Below are 18,482 nucleotides of genomic sequence, written 5' to 3' on the forward strand. Positions count from 1 at the left end.
CGAAATAGCCCACCAGAAACACTGGGCATGCTTCCGGTGCCTATTTTTGATGAAGTGAAAATTTAGATTTTTTCTCTCTGTTTTGACACAGGAAATATCACTGATATTTCCAGTGGATTAAACCATATTTCCGGTGGACTCTTTTGGAAAATAAATCATTTTACTTTTTTTCAAATCTAAAATTTTATTTTGGTTACTTTAATGGTGTGCCCCTTTGGGATATGTGCACGATCGGATCCTAATAGGTGTGGATCCCACTTATGCATGCCCTAACCTTAATTTTGACTGTTGTATACGTGTGGGACCCATTATGCATGCATGTGTTCTAATTACATGCAACATTGTTTATGCATGTGCACTAATCGGATTCCTTCACAGAAGTCATGTCACGTTGAAACACCCGATCCCAATCCCAATCATGCCCGTCAACTCCTGCTTCCCCTACACGGAATCGGGGTAGACCCCACAATGCACCTCCAGCTCCACCTATACTTACAACCCAGGATGTGGCATCCATCATGAATAACATGATGCGGGAAGTTGAAGAAAGGTAAAACCAATTTATGGCCGGGATCGATAATAGAATCCAAGTAGCAATGGAAGCCCGTAATGCACCGCCCACACCTCCTACTCCATCAGCACCCATTTCAATACTCACTGGATCAGCTATGCTTCATTCGATGGGGCACAAGTGTATGGGCAGGTGTAAAACCCAATGCCGGATCATGCCTAGGCCCATGTAGAGGGCTGGACAGACTTGACGAAAATGATGGAGAAGTTTCAACGGCTTAGGCCCCCATGCTTCTCAAAGGTGGGCCAAGACCCATTGTATCTATCAAGATGGATTGGTGGGAAGAAGAAAGTTTTTAGACTGATGGGCTGCATTGATGAGCAGAAAATTTTGTGTGTGGATTATCAGTTACAGAATGAAGCGAATGATTGGTGGAGTGCCACCGAGCCTATTCTGAGGGCTAGTAACCCAAACCCCACTTGGGAAAACTTCAAAGGACCCTTCTTTGAGAACTATTTTTTAGAAAGCTTCCAGGATAGGAGAGAGAGTGAGTTCTCTCAGTTGGTTTAAGGTTCTCGGTCTATGCTCAAGTATTAGCAACACTTCGAGGAGCTATTCCATGTTGCTTCTGAGCATCTTAGAGGTGATAGAGCTAAAGCGAAGAAGTTTGAGAAAGGGTTGAGGCCAGGTATTAGGTCAACCATTGTGGTGTTGAAACTGCAGACCTATACTAAGGTGGTCTAAATGGCTAAATCTATTGAAGATCGGCATAGAGACAACTTTACGGCCCAGCAAGGAACTGGAAAGAGGCTAATGGGATCTACTGATTCTAGGGGAGGCAGCAAACCATTTTGAGTGCCCTGTGTCAATCCAACTTCAGTGTAATTTAAGAAGCCTAATGCGAGTCAGACTTCCCAGTCCTCTCGATCTAGTGTTGTATCTCAATCTTAAAGGATCGAGCCCGAGATGCTTTCATTGCGATCAGCTGGGCCACATGGAGAGGACATGCCCCAACCGAAGGCCAGGTGATGTACCTTTCACTATGCCACCTAGGCCCCAGTAGACATATTCAGCCCCTAGACCAACGCAACCCCGACAGGGCCAGAGACCATAGGGTAGAGTGTTTGCTATGACTACAGAAGATGCTAAGGCTGCGCCCGGTGTAGTGACAGGTGTATTATTGATATCACCATTTTCTACACATGAGTTATTTGACTCAGGAGCCTCACATTCATTCGTGTCACTGGCATTTGCAAAGAAGAAGAGCATTCCACCCAAGGGACTGACTTAATGTTTGGCTGTGAGCACCCCTACAGGAAGTGTAGTGGGTTTGAAGTATGTTTATGAGCCTTTCCCAGTGACCATAGGTGATCATGAGTTGAATGCTTACTTGATTGAGTTGGATATGACCATCTTCAACTTGATTTTAGAAATGGACTGGTTATCCGCATACAGAGCCAGTGTGCTATGTGCAGAGAAGGCTATCATTTTTAGACCTCATGATGATGATTAGTTTGTGTTCTAAGGGGATAAGCTCAAGAAACCCAAAAAGGTTGTCATATCCGCACTCCAAATGAAGAAGCTACTGAACAAGAGATGTCAAGGCTATTTAGCATCTGTGATGGATACTGAGATAGAGATTAGGCCATTGACCAAGCTAGATGTGGTGAGGGAATTTCTTAATGTATTCCCGGATGACCTAACAGGTTTGCCACCAGACCGAGAGACAGTGTTTGCTATAGACCTACTCCTTGGTTCAGCACCAGTGTCAAAGGCCCCTCACCACATGGCTCCTATAGAGTTGAAGGAATTACAAGTGTAATTTCAAGACCTTATGAAGAAGGTATTTATTAGACCTAGTGTGTCTCCATGGGGAGCACCAATATTATTCGTCAAGAAGAAAGACAAAAGTATGAGATTGTGTATTAATTACTAGGAGCTTAATAAGCTAATCATCAAGAACATGTATCCTTTGCCAAGGATAGATGATTTATTTAATCAGTTGTAGGGTGCCAAGGTGTTCTCCAAGATCGACCATAGATCGGGCTATCACCAGCTCAAGATCAAGGATAGTGATGTTAGTAAGATGGCCTTTAGATCAAGGAATGGACATTATGAATTCTTGGTAATGTCATTTGGGTTGACCAATATACCGGCTGCATTTATAGATTTGATGAATCAGTATTCCAGAATATCCTAGATAAGTTTGTGATAGTATTCATTGATAACATTTTGGTCTACTCCAAGAGTGCAGAGGAACATGCCGTTCACCTGAGGTTAGTCTGCAACGGTTGAGGGAGAAACAACCCTACGCCAAATTCAACAAGTACGAGTTTTGGCTGTCACGGCTGGCATCCCTAGGTCACATTGTTTTAGACAAGGGTATAGTGGTTGACCCAGGCAAGGTGAAGGCAGTTTTAGAATGGGAGACTCCCAAGAGTGTAGCAAACATATGTAGTTTTCTGTGATTGATCGGGTACTACAAGAGGTTTATTGAAAACTTCTCTCACATTGCTACTTCGATGACCCGACTCACATGAAAGGGTGTAAAATTTGAGTGGTCTGATGCTTGTGAGAAGAGCATTAAGGAGCTCAGGCAAAGGTTGGTATCAACTCCAATTTTGACTATTCCGACCAGTACAGGTGGTATGGTTGTATATAGTGATGCCTCCAAGCTGGGATTGGGTTGTGTATTGATGCAATATGAGAAAGTCATTGCTTATGCATCCCGTCAGTTGAAGGATTATGAGAAGAACTACCCCACCCATGATTTGGAGTTGGCAGCTATGATTTTTGCACTGAAAATCTGGAGACACTACCTGTATGGTGAGAAGAGTGAGATCTTCAGTGACCATAAGAGCCTCAAGTACTTCTTCACCCAAAAATAACTCAACATGAGACAGAGGCGTTGGTTAGAGCTGATGAAGGATTATGATTGTACTATCCACTATCACCTAGGAAAGGCCAATATGGTAGTTGATGCACTTAGTCAGAAATCCCAGTCACTGACTCTTGCATTGCTGACCACCAATAAGTATCTTCTAGAGGAGGCTAGGAAACTATACTTGGAACTATTAGTAGAGGGTGTCACTTTGTCACTATTGGCATTGGTGGTGCAACCTAGTCTGGTAGATATGATCACTGCAACTCAGGTTACTGATGCGGAGTTATAGAAGCTCATAGAAGAATGCTAGGGAGGAACCCAAAAGGACCCGAATTTCTCTAGAACTGAAAGCAAAATTCTCAAGTTCAAAGAGCTGTTGTGTATGCCTAGTGATGGTGATTTGAGAGACATAGTTTTGAGAGAGGAACATAGCTCTCCATACTCCATTCACCCCGGTGGCACTAAAATGTACAAGGACCTCAAAAGGCTCCTACTGGTAGAAAGGAATGAAGAATGATGTGGCCACGCATGGGTCCAGATGCCTCACATGCCAGTAAGTCAAGACTGAGAGACAGAAGCTTATGAGTTATTACAGTCCCTACCTATTGTAGAGTGGAAATGGGAGAATATTACTATGGACTTTGTCACAGGCCTACCTCGTACACAGAAGGGTATGAATGTCATTTGGGTAGTTGTGGACCGCTTGACCAAGGCAGCTCACTTTATCCCAATTAAGATCACATTTTTTATGGACAAGTTGGCCATGTTGTATGTTGATAGCATCATCCGGTTGCATGGTGTACCAGTTAGTATCATCTCTGATTGAGATCCCAGGTTCACTTCCAAGTTCTGGACATATGTGCAAAAAGCTATGGGCACATAATTGGATTTTAGCACTGCCTTTCACCCTCAGACCATTGGTCAATTGGAGAGGACTATTCAGACATTGGAGGACCTATTCCGAGTATATGCCTTAGATATGAGTTATATTTGGGATGAGCGCATTTTCCTTATCGAGTTCTCCTACAACAACGGTTATCAAGCCACCATCGGAATGTCCCCATTCGAGGCATAGTATGGCAGGAAGTGCCGAACTCCAGTCTATTGGGATGAGGTTGGTGAGCGACATATTTTGGGTCCAGACTTGATGCAGGCTACTAGTGAGAAGGTGAATGTGATCAGAGAAAGGATCAAGGCAGCACAGTCCAGGCAAAAAAGCCATATGGATGTTAGAAGAAAACATCTGGAGTTTGGTGTTAGAGGCAAGGTGTTCTTATGGATCTCCCTAGTCAAAGGGGTGATGCAGTTCAGCAAAAAGGGAAAGCTTAGTCCAAGGTTTATGGGACTGTATGATGTACTGGAGAGGATCGGACTGGTAGCTTAACGGATAGCTTTACCGCCAGAAATGGAAGGTACACATGATGTCTTCAATGTTTCTATGTTGAGGAAGTACATTCCCGACCCCACTCACATCTTGACTTACATACCCCGTGAGTTGGACCAGGATTTTTCCTACATGGAGTATCCGGAGAAGATTGTTAATCGGAAGGACCTTGTTCTTTGCAACTGCATTGTTTCCTTCGTCAAAGTGAAATGGATGAACCATCTCGAATAGGAAGCATTATGGGAGTGAGAAGATGAAATGATGAAGTAGTATCCTGGATTGTTTCAATTTCGAGGATGAAATTCTTGTAAGGTGGCGGGGAATGTTACACTCGTGCCCTAATCCGGTCTAATTTGAACTATTATGATAGGCCTCAGATTAGAGAGCGGAAGTACGATCAGGTTTTGGCTTGTGGCTGCACATTGCCAAATGGGTAGAGATGACCCCACATGTTCGTGCATTACGTGCCTATCTAACTGGAGGGGATCCATACCTTTCGATCCTAGACGGTAAGTGACCCGACTCCCCACACTTAATTTTTAGCACGCATCAAAATTATCGAAAGGCCTTGAGCATGTCCGAGGGTAACCACCCGTGTGAGACCAGCCATGGGACAACAAGCTGTCTTGACCATCGGAAACAAGCCACCAAAAGCAGCTTAGGCCTGGATCCAATGCTTGTTTTCGGTGGGTTGACAGGCTGCTTTTGGGGTTTTGATGCCCGTGGTTCCCGTCACTCGCATTGTAAATGACTCTAGATGATCCCAAATCATCCTCCACACCTTCCTCGTGATGTGAGCATTTTATGAACCTAAATGTATGGGTCCTCGTGCCTCAAAATTCATTTTAACCCGATTGGTCCAAAAGGGGTCTAAACCAAACAGACCCTAAGGTCTACTTAAGGTCCACTAAGACTCATTTCCCTTGTGCTTAACATAGGAGGGGAGAGAAAGAGGAGAGGAAAGAAGAAGAAGAGGAAGAAGAAAAAGGTTGGAGGCTTACCTTGGTGCCAACTGTCACCAAGTTGTTGGAATCACTGCCGGAAGTAAGTACACTCACTTCCACCACTCTCTCTCTTCATTTCAACCTAGACAAAGCTAGGTACGGATGGAGTCTTGGTGTTCAAACCATGTTGAAGTTGTAGGATGCGTGTTCTACCCTCTTGATGTTGTTGTCGAGCTCGAACCAAGCCCGGTGAGCACCGACAACATGTATTGCCAAAAGACCTACTAGGGTTTTGATTGTTCGATCAACGGATCGGTGGAATTAGAATTTTCTTGACTTATTATGTTGCTATGAAAATCCACTACAAACTCCACGAAACAAATCCCGACGATTGGGCCCGAGCCAGAAAGCCCCAATTCGAGTTGGACCTTTTTGTACTACCACCGAAAATATGGCACAGGAAACACTGTAGCTATTTCTGGTGGACATTTGAGCCGTATGTGCTCTCTGTCACCTCCACTGGAAACAAGACTGATATTTCTGGTAAAAATGCCTTGTTTTCGATGGGTATTTTCGGTGATAGTATTGTCACTTAGGAACAATGTCTGTACCCTTTGGGGGTGACCTATGTGGGTCCCTCCCGATATTCTCGACGCATACTGATGTACGATTCTCTTGTGTCTAAAACAATGACCTAAACGTTCCACGAAGCTAGAATTGATTTGATCGATCAGCGGTCGTACTTAAACCCAAACACACGCGATCGTAAATAGGGTGAGGATGGTATTATATGTTACGTTTTTCATTTACGATTATGATATGAATTGTATGAAGATGTATGACGGGATTCGATGTGGCCAAGGTGGTACCAGTACCGTGATCATTGTGTGTTGGTTGTGTGTAAGACAGAATCCAACGTGGCCGAGGTGGTACCGATGCCTTGATTGCCATATGTATGTTGCATTCATGCATTGATTATGTGTATTAGAGTTAGTTATAGTCGCGGGTTTCACTTTGTGGCTAAGGTCTCGCTAGTATTGTGTACCAGGGACTCTATTTGGAGATGGATTACACTTTGTGACTAAGGTCTTGCCGGTATCGTGTAATTCATACTAACTGTATCTCTATGAAGGCATGTAGAATATATATGGTTAGAAATCACTCCCTATGATACGAACCCTTGCCAACAGGGGTTGAGGTGTTGGATAACCCATTGTGGTATGTTCGATGTGCCTTTCCGGAATGCCACACCTGCAGTATGATGCAATTGTTGCCAGAGGCAGGAACCTGTCCGGTACGATCGATGTGTTACCGATGCCGTGACTGCCAGGAGGGGGTTATCAGGGATTTCCTGGGTGACCCATGGATGCAAACAGGGGCTGGTAGGCTTCTACTTACAGCTTGGGTTTGTATCCATACGTGGTCGATGGCGGTTCCAAGACGAAGGATACAACGTAATGCACCATAGGAGTATTTACCAGACTTAGTTTATATTGTTAGGTGGATGATAAATAAATGATGTATCACGAGCATCATGGACTATGTGTTTAATTTTCGCTATCATACATCATGAATTATTATTACTGCTATCTTGCTTAGATGTGTTTGACCCCACTCCTCACTGAGCGAGTTGGAATGCTCACCCCACGCATATACACTTTTAGATGATGATGCAGGTACGATCATGCTCTGGACCTGAGTACGGAGTGAGCAACTGGTAGATGCCGGAAGCGTAGGAGCATGGTCAGGACTGTGCTTGTGACTTTTGTGCATACGGGGCACCATGAGGTGTTTGGCGTATTTTTGATTATGTTGATACAAGTCTGTGAATATTATGATTTAAACTCGATATATATAAGTCTTGAAAGATTGTAAACAGAATAACTTGGTTATTGCTATTATATTATCATTAGACGTTTCTCCATTTTATTTATAATTCCATTACTATACTCTGATTCCGCTACTTATGTTGGTTTGCGATGGGAGATTATGAAAATGTTAAGGTACTACTATCAGAGATCCTGGTAGGTTGTTAGATAGGTACGTGTCTTACTCACCCGCTGATATTCCTAATGGTGAGTTGGGTCTACTAGAAATGGGGTGTGACATTTTGTATGAGAAGTCTTTTCAAGTGTGCTCACAAAAGTTGAGAGAGAATTAATCATGTATTTATAGAGTTCAGGTTTTGCTGAAATCTAAACATAAACATGGGTTCACAAACATGGAAGACTTCATATTCATGAGTATGATACAAGATTTTTTTTTTTTATACAAGATTCAATTCAACACAAGTGTATAACATCACTCGAGTGATTGTTGTTACTTATCAAAGAGAAATAGATTTGTTAAAAAAAAAAACAGTGGAGGATATGATAATATCTCAAAACTGAAGAAATATAATGGGGGATCAAAATAAAATAAATAAGAAAGAATTAAACCAATTTAAAGAACTAGAAAAAATTAATATAAAGCAATTGAAAGAATGTTAATCAGATATAACAGAATACAGAAGAGTCCCCTGAATCATCGTCATAATTTTGACAAGATTTATTTAATATTAGAAGATACAATATTTTGAAGATCTTTTTCTCCAATAATTTTTATATTCTATATTATATGATCTCCTACTTAGGTAAGCATGCAAACACTAAATTGAAAAACAAACATTTGAAGATATTACTAAGTAGAGATGAATCAGTCTTTATCCGTCTTTAGATTTAAGAATAAAAAAAAAGATGGATAACATAATTGACTTCTATTGATATTGAAACCTAAAATCAAAATGTTGGACCTTGAATTACCTATATTCTACATTTTAAATTGAAAAATGATGTGTAGTTCTTAATTCTGCTTATCAAGGAGAAATTGATTTGTAGAGAAAAGAGCAGTAGAGAATAGGATAATGTATCGAAAGAGAGGAAACATAACGGGAGAAGAAGATTTTATGAAAGATTGGGTGGGCCTTGGAAGCATCTAATATTTGAATTTTCTACCATTGGAGGAGAAACCATTGATGGTAGAGCTTGGGTTGATGTAGTTTATGAATAAGATTCCACGAGAATTGAGATCACTTTTTCTATTTTAAATTTGGAGGAAACATAGTATACTCCCGTGAAATTCTAAATTTCTAAAATCTTATTAAGAGTAGGACTAACTAAAAACATACTATAAGTTTATAACAATTAATTAGTTCATGTACAAAAATATTTTAACACTCTCTCTCTCTCTCTCTCTCTCTCTCTCTCTCTCTCTCTCTCTCTCTCTCTCTCTCTCTTTGTTTGTGTGACTAGATTTATAGGTCGATTAAAACTAGATTTCATCAAAACCTGAACTCTATAAAAACAATATCAATTCTCTCTCAAATTTTACGTGCATACTTGACAAAAACATCTCATACAAATTTTTTTTTCATATTTAATCAACTTAGTGATTTCACAAGCATGGATTATTTAGTTTTCATGATTATATTATTGATCTTATCCATCTTCATTTGTGCACAATTCTGTGAAGCTCAAGGAGATTATTCATCAAACAATTATATTAATTGGAAAGACTTCACTATCAATGAATACGATACAAGGTTCAATTCAATACAATTGTATAACAACACACTAGTGATTTTTGTTGTTGATAAAAAAAAAATATGTTTGTCAAGAAAGAACAATGGAAAATATGATAATGTATCGAAATTGAAGAAATATAATGAGAGATCGAAATAAAATAAGTAAGAAAGAATTAAATTAATTTACATAGTAAAAAAAAAAAATTAATATGACGCAATAAAAAAAAAGTTAATTAGATACAAAATGATGAAGAAGAGTCCATTGAATCATCTTTGTAATCTTGATAAGGTTGATTACAAATAAAAGATGCAATATCTTCAAGATCTTCTTCTCTAATAATTAATATTGTCTATTATGTGATCTTCTATTTAGGTAAGCATAAAAATACTAATTTAAAAAATAAGCATTTAGAGATATCATTAACCAAAGAAGAATCAGTCTTTATTTGTTCTCAGATTTTCGATTAAAAAAGAAGACAGATAATCTAACTGACTTATATTAATATTAAATGAAAAAATCAATTGTTGAACCATGAATGACCCACATTTCAAACAAAAAAAATGACGTATAATTCTTGATATTCTGCTTATCGATAAGAAATAGATTTATAGAGAAAAGAATGATGGAGAATATGTTTATATGTCGAAACCGAGAAAATATAATGTGAGATGGAGTTTTTAGGTAAGATTTGATGAGCCTTGAAAGCATCTAATAGTCAATTTTTTTTTTACTGTTGAAGGGGAAACCATTGGTGGTAGGATTGGATTGTTGTAGTTTACGAATAGGATTATACAAAATTGAGAAAATCTTTTTTTTTTTATCTAGATTTGGGAGGAAACATAGTTTACTCTCACAAAATTCTAAATTTCTAAAACCCTATTAAAATAAGATTAACTAAAAACATACTATAAGTTTATGACAATTAACTAATATATGTACAAAATAGTTTATCACTTTGTCTTAAAGTTAGCTATCTCTCTCTCTCTCTCTCTCTCTCTCTTTGAATGGAGTCATAAGTCAATTAGAAATAGAGATTTCATCAAAACATGAACTCTATAGATATAATATCAATTCTCTCTTAAGTTTTATGAGCATACTTAACAAAGGCATCTAATACGGAAATATTTTTATATTTGGTCAACCTAGTGATTTTACAAGCATGGGTTTTTTAGTTTTTATTATTATATTATTGATCATATCCATTTTCTTTTGTATCCAATTCTGTGTAGCCGAAGAAGATTTTTCATCAAAAAATTATAATACTTGGAAATACTTCATTATTGATGAGTATAATATAAGATTGAATTCACCACAAGCGTATAACAACATCCAAGTGATTGTTGTTGTCTATAAAGGAGAAAAAAGTTTGTAAAGAAAAAACAATTAAGAATATGATAATGTCTTGAAACTGAGAAAATATAATGGGGAACCAAAATAAAATAAGCAAGAAAGAATTATATCAATTTAAAGAACCAGAAAGAATTAATATGAAGTAATTGAAAAGAGGTTAATTAGATACAAGAACGAAGAAGAATCCCCTTAATCATTGTTAGAATACTGATAAGGTTGATTACGAACAAAATATGCAGTATTGTTGAAATTACTTTCTCTAATAATTTTAATATTCTTCATTATAGGATCTCATACTTAGGTCAGCATACAAATAATAATTTGAAATATAATTATTTAGAGATATTACTAACCACATATAAATCATGATCTTTATCTGTCCTCAAATTTATGAGTGAAAAAGATGATGAATAACCGAATTGACTTATATATTGATATCAAAACCTATAAATCAAAATGTTGGTCCACGAATGAAATGCGTTATCGATTTCGAACCGAAAAATAACCTATAAGTTTTGATATTCTGCATATCGACGAGAAATGAATTTATAGGTCTATTAGAACTATGAATTCATCAAAACCTAAACTCTATAAATTTAGCATCAATTCTCTCAACATTTATGAGTATAATTGACAAAGACATCTAATACGAAAATATTTTCATATTTGGTCAATCTAGTGATTTTACAAGCATGAGTTCTTTAGTTTTTATCATTGTATTATTGATCCTAGAGGAAATTACACTCCTCTCCCCTGTATGTTTCAGGTATTACACAACCCTCCCCTGTGAAGTTTGTCATTACAAATTTTTTCATTTTAAGTTGTAGATTATATCAACCATACCCTGACCGTGAGTGAGAAATCGTTAAGTGTGTTACAAATTTATATTAAACCCCAAAATACCCTTGGTCCAATGGAGATGACGAATTTGCCCCCAACCCTTATTATCGTCTTCTTCCTTGAGAAACCATGGAAGAGTTAGGGTTTATTCTAACTTGCGATAGGTAGTTCTCAAATCTATTACTAGAGAATTTGCAGATCAGTCATTTAGTAAGAACTTGAAACCTTTTCACTATTTGGAACTCAAATTGAACTTTTTGATCTCTCTGTTTTAGTATCATCCAGATGTTTACAAAGGAAACAACTATGTTATTCAATTCAATCAAATTAATGAAGCTTATAATGTAAGTTTTAGAGATCTATCTATCTATCTATAATGGGTATTCACTCATAAATCATAACTCCTTAGTTATTAAGGATTGATCGATTGATGATGATGATGGGTTTGGTTTGTTTCTGCTACAGGTTGTGATGAGCTACTTGAGGGGAGAAGAGACGAACATGATTGGTGATCAATGTGAGTCTTCGTACGATTACAACGATGCAGATGAACTGATGAGAGGAATGTGTGATCCAGATTGGGACATGTGGGAAGAATGGATGGGACGGGAAGTTGCTGGAATTCGTGATTACTCTTCTCACATCAACCCTTACATCTAATCTCATCCTCTATAAGGCTTTAATTAAGCTTCCAGGGTCATCGATCATCATGGGTTTTGGGTATCAATCCCAACTGTCAACATATAATAAACTTAAAATACCTAAATTGAAATCGATGAGAGACTCAGAATAAGACTTGGGTTGGATTTCACCCCAGTTGGATGATTCGGGAGGAAGATGAGCATGAGTTGTTAGGTTTTGTTGTATGAAACAATGTCGGTAGATGAGAAGGTTGAGGTCAATTTCATATACGAGGCTCCGAACTAATCCATCTTCCACAAATGAGATCTTTGTACAGTCGCTTCTCTCTGTTTTTAGATTTAGGGTTCTAATTCAGAGGAGAAGAAAAATAAAAAGTCATTTGATATCTGCTTTTAATAGTGTTATCACCATAGGGTACGTTTCTAATTACAAACTTCGTAGAGGGTCTGAGTGTAATACCTGAAACATACAAGGGAGGGGTGTAATTTCCTCTTGATCCTATCCATCTTCTTTTGCATCCAATTCTGTGTAGCCCAAGAACATTATTCATCAAGCAATGCTACACTAGAGATGAAGGCACCTCCGACCAGGCATGATGTCCTTCATGGCACCTACTAAGAACCATCATAGGGAATGATGACTTATGCTAACCATATGCCCTATCCTAAGGGTAGTACTTAGTGTCCACATATCACCTAGACCCCTCACCTAATCATGGGACAATGACATCTGTAACCATTTCTAAACTCCACTAAGGTTAATAGACCTAACTTAGGTTAGGTTATGCGGTTATCCCACCCTAGGGTAACCGCAGTTGGGTTAACCATTACCACAATGATTAGCCGTTATGAGATCTGCCACCTCATCTCATATGGTGATCATCCCACCAATGGCTTGCGAGTTCACATCAGTAAGGAAAGCAACCAGTCAGCCAGTACGAATAGCTATCGACCACTATATAAGGGAGACTTACCAGATTTCTAGGGTAAAATACTCAGTACACTCAAAGCTCTGCCTACTCTCCCCTCTATTTGCACCTTAATACTAACTTAAGGATCGGAGCTTCCTTCTCGGGCTCACCCTTTGAGCCAGTTTCTAATCTTTGGTCTACAGGTCTAAGCTGAGTGGGAAACTGCAGTAACATAAATAATCTCTTTTTTTTCTCTTTTTTGTATTTCCTATTCACTGTTCTAGGAAGGAAAATCTAAGTGCCCTTTTTCTGAAAATTAGAACTCATGGTTGGGAACCTTATGTTCTGTGATGCTTGTGTTATTGCTTGCTTCTTTAATTCTGGTGTTATAGAGATTATTTGAACTAATTCTAGTGTAGTGACTGACTGAAGGGCTTCTAATTCAGTCCTTTGTGGATATAGTTCTCTCTAGGGGTGTTAAGCGGTCAGGTCATGCAGATCATGATCAGGCCTAGCTGGGTTTGGCCAATTTCTAGGGCTGCACCATGAACACCCATTTAACTAAACGAGCTTGCCTAGGGCAGACATGGTATGGTTGATAATCTGGGTGATTAGTCTCAGAGCTTTAATCGAGTTGCCACAAACGGACCTTAATTGGGCTACAAACCTATTTAACTTTAAATGGGCCCTCTTTAAAATTGGTCTCCTAAATGGGTTTGAAGGGAATACCAACAAAATGAGGCAGAGATGCGCATAGCAAAGAGATCCCATAGTTTAAGTAGATTAAGCCAAAGATGGACATAGCAACTAAGTTACTAAGGTACTCGGTCTTTGACCTTTGAAACTCAAATTAATTAAACTATGTCTACACAACCCAAGTTTAGCAAGATTAAATCAATTAAACTATGCCTAAAAAGGATAAATGTTCAAATAACAACCAGCACCACTGTAACGACCCCAAATCCTATCTAGGAGTTTGGTCATTGGTGATCCAAGATCGATTTCATTTTTGAGAATGAACTGGTATGGATTTCCACAAACCATGAGAATAAAAAAAATAAAATAAATACAAAGGTGCAATTAATTTATAGAAATGTGCATCGAAAGTCTTAATATAAAAAAAAAAAAAAAAAAAAAAAAAAAAAAAAAGACACTTCCCCCATAGGAAGGTTTAAAAGGAAATGACATTAAAGGTCCATAAGTTTTACTAAAGACTTTAAAGAAAAACTAAAGAAAAATAAGATCATAAAAAAAAAAACTAAAAATAACCTCCACCCAAGTCAAAGCCACCCTTCTCCTTGCTAGACCATAGATATGCAATAGGCTCCTCATCTCCCTCTCTATAAATTTCAATCCCATCATCTGAAATATTGTAAGGGGTCATCTTTTGGGGAAGCTTAGTAAATGGCAGAAAACACAATTTACACAAGTATAAAAATAACAAAAATAAGGTTTTCTTTTAGATGAAATGTGAACTATTATTGAAATAAAATAAAATCTAACAAATCAATCAAACAATAATAGATATCATAAATCATGATCAATAGAATTTAACACCACCGTCCCGTACCGTACTACGGCTCACACCGTACTCTGACCTTGATCGGTGTATTAACCCATTCACATAATTCATAATCTCAATAATAATTCCAACATATGAGAATGGAATGTGCCCCTGTACCGTACTATGGCTCACATCACACTGTGACCTTGATCCACATCCATCCTATATGTAAGATATTACAATCACACCATTGGTTTTTGTAAGACGTAAAACACACTCTATCATCCCATATCGTACTACGGCTCACACCTTACTGTGACTTTGATCGATAGTGAGGTTTTTGTGTAAACAAAATGTGCTCAATGATAGCATACATCATCCAAAAATTCACATAAGGACATAATGTAACAATCACAAATCCGAAAAGAAAATGAAATACATGTAAATCAGAATTTCTAATATGCTTTCATTTATTAAGCTTGAAATGCAAAACCCAATAAAGAGATAGAAAGTTCATGAGAAATAAATTTACAATTCTTAAAAAAACAATAAATCATTTAATATATAAACATACAAATTAATTTTCTATATGACATGTTAATAATTATATAAAAAGGAAAACCATGTGTAGAGAATGAATTAAACCACTTATAGCTTTCACAGAAGGAAAAAATAAGAAACCTTTAGATATAAGGTCTTGAAATGAACATCTCCCTCCTAATCAAACAAAGCTAAGGGAAGAGGTTGGACATTTCTTCTTCTTCTTCTTCTTCTTCTTCTCTTTCTCACTTGAATCACCAAGAGAGGGGAAAAAGATGAGGGTGTCCCTCTTTCTCTCTCTCTCTCTCTCTCTCTCTCTCTCTCTCTTTTCTCCTCTCTTTTCAAAATCTGTAGCCTTGTGAGAGGCTGCCAACCTACCCTCTTCTCCTTTTATTTCCCAAGCTCTCTTTCTAATTCACAGAAAGAATAAAATCTTTGAGGGCCAATCAACATTCTCCCTTGTCAATTTGCTTAGCAAGGCTAAGGGGAGATGCCAAAAGTATTGCTCATATGCCCCTTTAATTATACAATGTGTCCCCCTTGATTAGATAATTTCTCCCCCCTTTGATTTGAGTCTTATAAAGAAGGGAAAGATGATAATCAATTTACCCCATTGATTAGAAAATTTGTCCCCCTTGATTTGAATCTCATAAAGAAGGAAAAAAAAATATATCGCTTAGTATAATTAAAATGATAGTAATCTATGTGTCAAATCATAATTGCATGAATTTGAATAATTGGCATTATAGGTATGGTGGTTTGAAAATCAACCATAAATATATAAACCAAATAAGGAAATAATGTGAGGTGGGGAGATAAAATACAATATTTACTATGGTTTATAATAGGCAGTAATGGTAAGGCAAATTAGAAGTTTCTATAAGTGACCGACAACCAAAAAGGCAGTTATGCCTCACCACATAGTTACCAAAAAAGGTATGAGTCTAAAAAAGGAATTTTACAAATTCAAAAATATTTAAAAACTTACCAAAATTAGAGTGGTGATAAGGCCATAGAATCTTGGACTTTGGTCAACATATTACACCCGAGCCCTGACTCGGTCTAATTTGAACAATTGTGCCAATCTAACTAGAGGGGGTTTGTACCTTTCGATTCCAGATGGTAAATGACCCAACTCCTCACACATAAATCCTGGAACATTTCAAAGCTGCCGAAAGACCATGAGCACGAGCGAGGTTAACTAATCATGCAAGGCCAATTGGTGGACAACAAGATGTCTTGGCCACCAAAAATAAGCCACTAGAAATAGCCTGGGCCTGAATCTGGTGGCTGTTTTCGGTGAGTCAAACAAGCTGTTGTTAAGGTTCCGATACCAGTGGGTCCTTCCACTCGCATAGTAGAGAGTCTCGGTTGATCCCAAATCATCCTTCACACTTTTCTCGTGACATGAGCATTCTGTGGACCTAAATAGTCAGGTTCTCGGGCTTCGAAAGTTGTATTAACCCGATTGGTCTGAATAGGGTTAAACCAAATGGACCCTAAGGCCTATTTGCCTAATAAGTGGGAAATGAGGAATTCATTTCCTCATTTCCACTTTGCTCAAATGTAGGAGAGGAGAGAAAGAGGAGAAGAGGAAGAAGAAGAAGAAGAAGAAGAAGAGGAAGAAGAGGGGAGAAGGCTTACCTTGGCGCCGGCTGCTGCCTAGTTACTGAATCGCTGTTGGAGGTAAGTGTAATCATTCTTACTACCCTAACTCTTCATTTAGACCTAAGTTAAGCTAGGTTTGGGTGTAATTTTAGTGCACAAGCCATGTTGAGCTCAGGGAATGCGTGTTCCACCTCCCCGGTGCCGTTATCGAGCTCGAACAAGTCTGGTGATCTCCCATAACAAGATTGGCTAATTGACTACCTAGGGTTTCGATCATTCGATCGATGTATCTCCCAATTGGCTTCGTGAAATCGGGATTTTATTGACTTAGAATGATGCTAGGAACATTCCCTACAAACTCTATGGAATAAATCCCAATGATCGGGCCCGAGACGGAAAGCCCCAATTCTAGTGGACAGTTCTGTACTGCTACCGGAAGACACCAGAAACACTAGGCCTGCTTCTGGTGGGCTATTTTTGGTGAACCATAGAGCTCTATGAGCTCTCTGCCACCACCACCAGAAATAGGATTGATATTTTTGGTGAAAAATCCCTGTTTCTGGTGGGTGTTTCTGGTGACATTATTGTTACTTGGGGACTTTGTCTGTACCCTTTGGGGGTGACCCAAGTGGGGCCTTCCCGATGTCCCCGACACGTATTGATGTAAGATTGCCCTTGTGTCTAGGATAGTGATGCGCACGTGCCCTAAAGTCAAAACTAAGCTGATTGATCGGTGGCCTTATCTGAACCCTAACACACACACAGATAAACCAGGTGAGGGATGGTTGCTTTTATTTTTGGGATTGTTTTATTAATATAGCACTGCTCACTTGTGTAGGATTTTTAACTGTTAATTTTAATGCTCACATGATGATGATGATTATCATATGTTACACATTCTTATGGATTTGAAATGAAATGTTTATTGATATTTATGACGAGATCCGGTGTGGCTGAGGTGGTATCGGTACCGTGATTGTCGTGTGTTTATTGTATGCATGAGATGGAATCCGATGTGGCTGAGGTGGTATTGGTGTCATGATTGCCGTATGTATATTATATTCATACATTGATTATATGCATTAGAGTTAGTTGTAGTCACGGATTACACTTTGTGGCCGATGATTGATACCGGTATCATGTGCTCCAGGACTACGTTTAGAAATAGATACACTTCATAGCCGATGATTGGTACCGATGTTGTGTAGTCCATTGTCTAAGATTTTAAATGTAACCGCAAGCGCATGGATCAGTGTACTAAGGTCGAACACAGGGAAAGCAGCCACTTTATTTTTTTACTTCTTTTAATAATGCGAAAGTGACCCGATTAATGGTTGTGATCTAATTCTAATTACTGTCCTAAAGATATGTATCTAAAATAACGTCCTAACCATTCATCATCTAAGAATTTAAAGATGCAAGCCACGCAATTAAAATTAATTAAATAAATAACTGAAAATAAACAACCCACGCAATTTAAAAAAACCCGTAAAAATTCAACACGAAAGTTTGAGGAAAGAGATTATTAAGGAGAACTTGTTCTTTGATCATTGATTAAGCGTATATCAGAGGAATCCAAGTAAGTCCCTTCGGAGCATTTTGGATTGTATTTAATTTCATGATTTGATCTTTGATCAAAAGGCTCTCTCTCTCTCTCTCTCTCTCTCTCTCTCTCTCTCTCATATACATACTTCTTTTGGTAAAGCACACACACTGTTGTCCGACATGCATTCTACACGTGTGGATTTATAGATTTACTAATATATATACACATGCTACTTCAGCTCAAGCATTTGCCATTG

The 18,482-nt window shown here is 38.2% G+C and overlaps 1 protein-coding gene across 1 annotated transcript; it reads left to right on the forward strand.

The window, feature by feature from the left end:
- The first annotated feature begins 7,702 nt into the window (after window positions 1-7,702).
- On the forward strand, window positions 7,703-12,141 carry LOC122063822 (chaperone protein dnaJ 8, chloroplastic-like). The gene is made up of 3 exons (XM_042627527.1): window positions 7,703-7,726; window positions 11,752-11,820; window positions 11,942-12,141. Exons 1-3 carry the CDS (start codon window positions 7,703-7,705, stop codon window positions 12,134-12,136), a joined length of 288 nt encoding a protein of 95 aa, XP_042483461.1. The 3' UTR covers window positions 12,137-12,141.
- The last annotated feature ends 6,341 nt before the right edge of the window (window positions 12,142-18,482 follow it).

Source organism: Macadamia integrifolia, unplaced genomic scaffold (genome assembly GCF_013358625.1).
Source record: "Macadamia integrifolia cultivar HAES 741 unplaced genomic scaffold, SCU_Mint_v3 scaffold1467, whole genome shotgun sequence".
NCBI classification, from domain to species: Eukaryota; Viridiplantae; Streptophyta; class Magnoliopsida; order Proteales; family Proteaceae; genus Macadamia; species Macadamia integrifolia.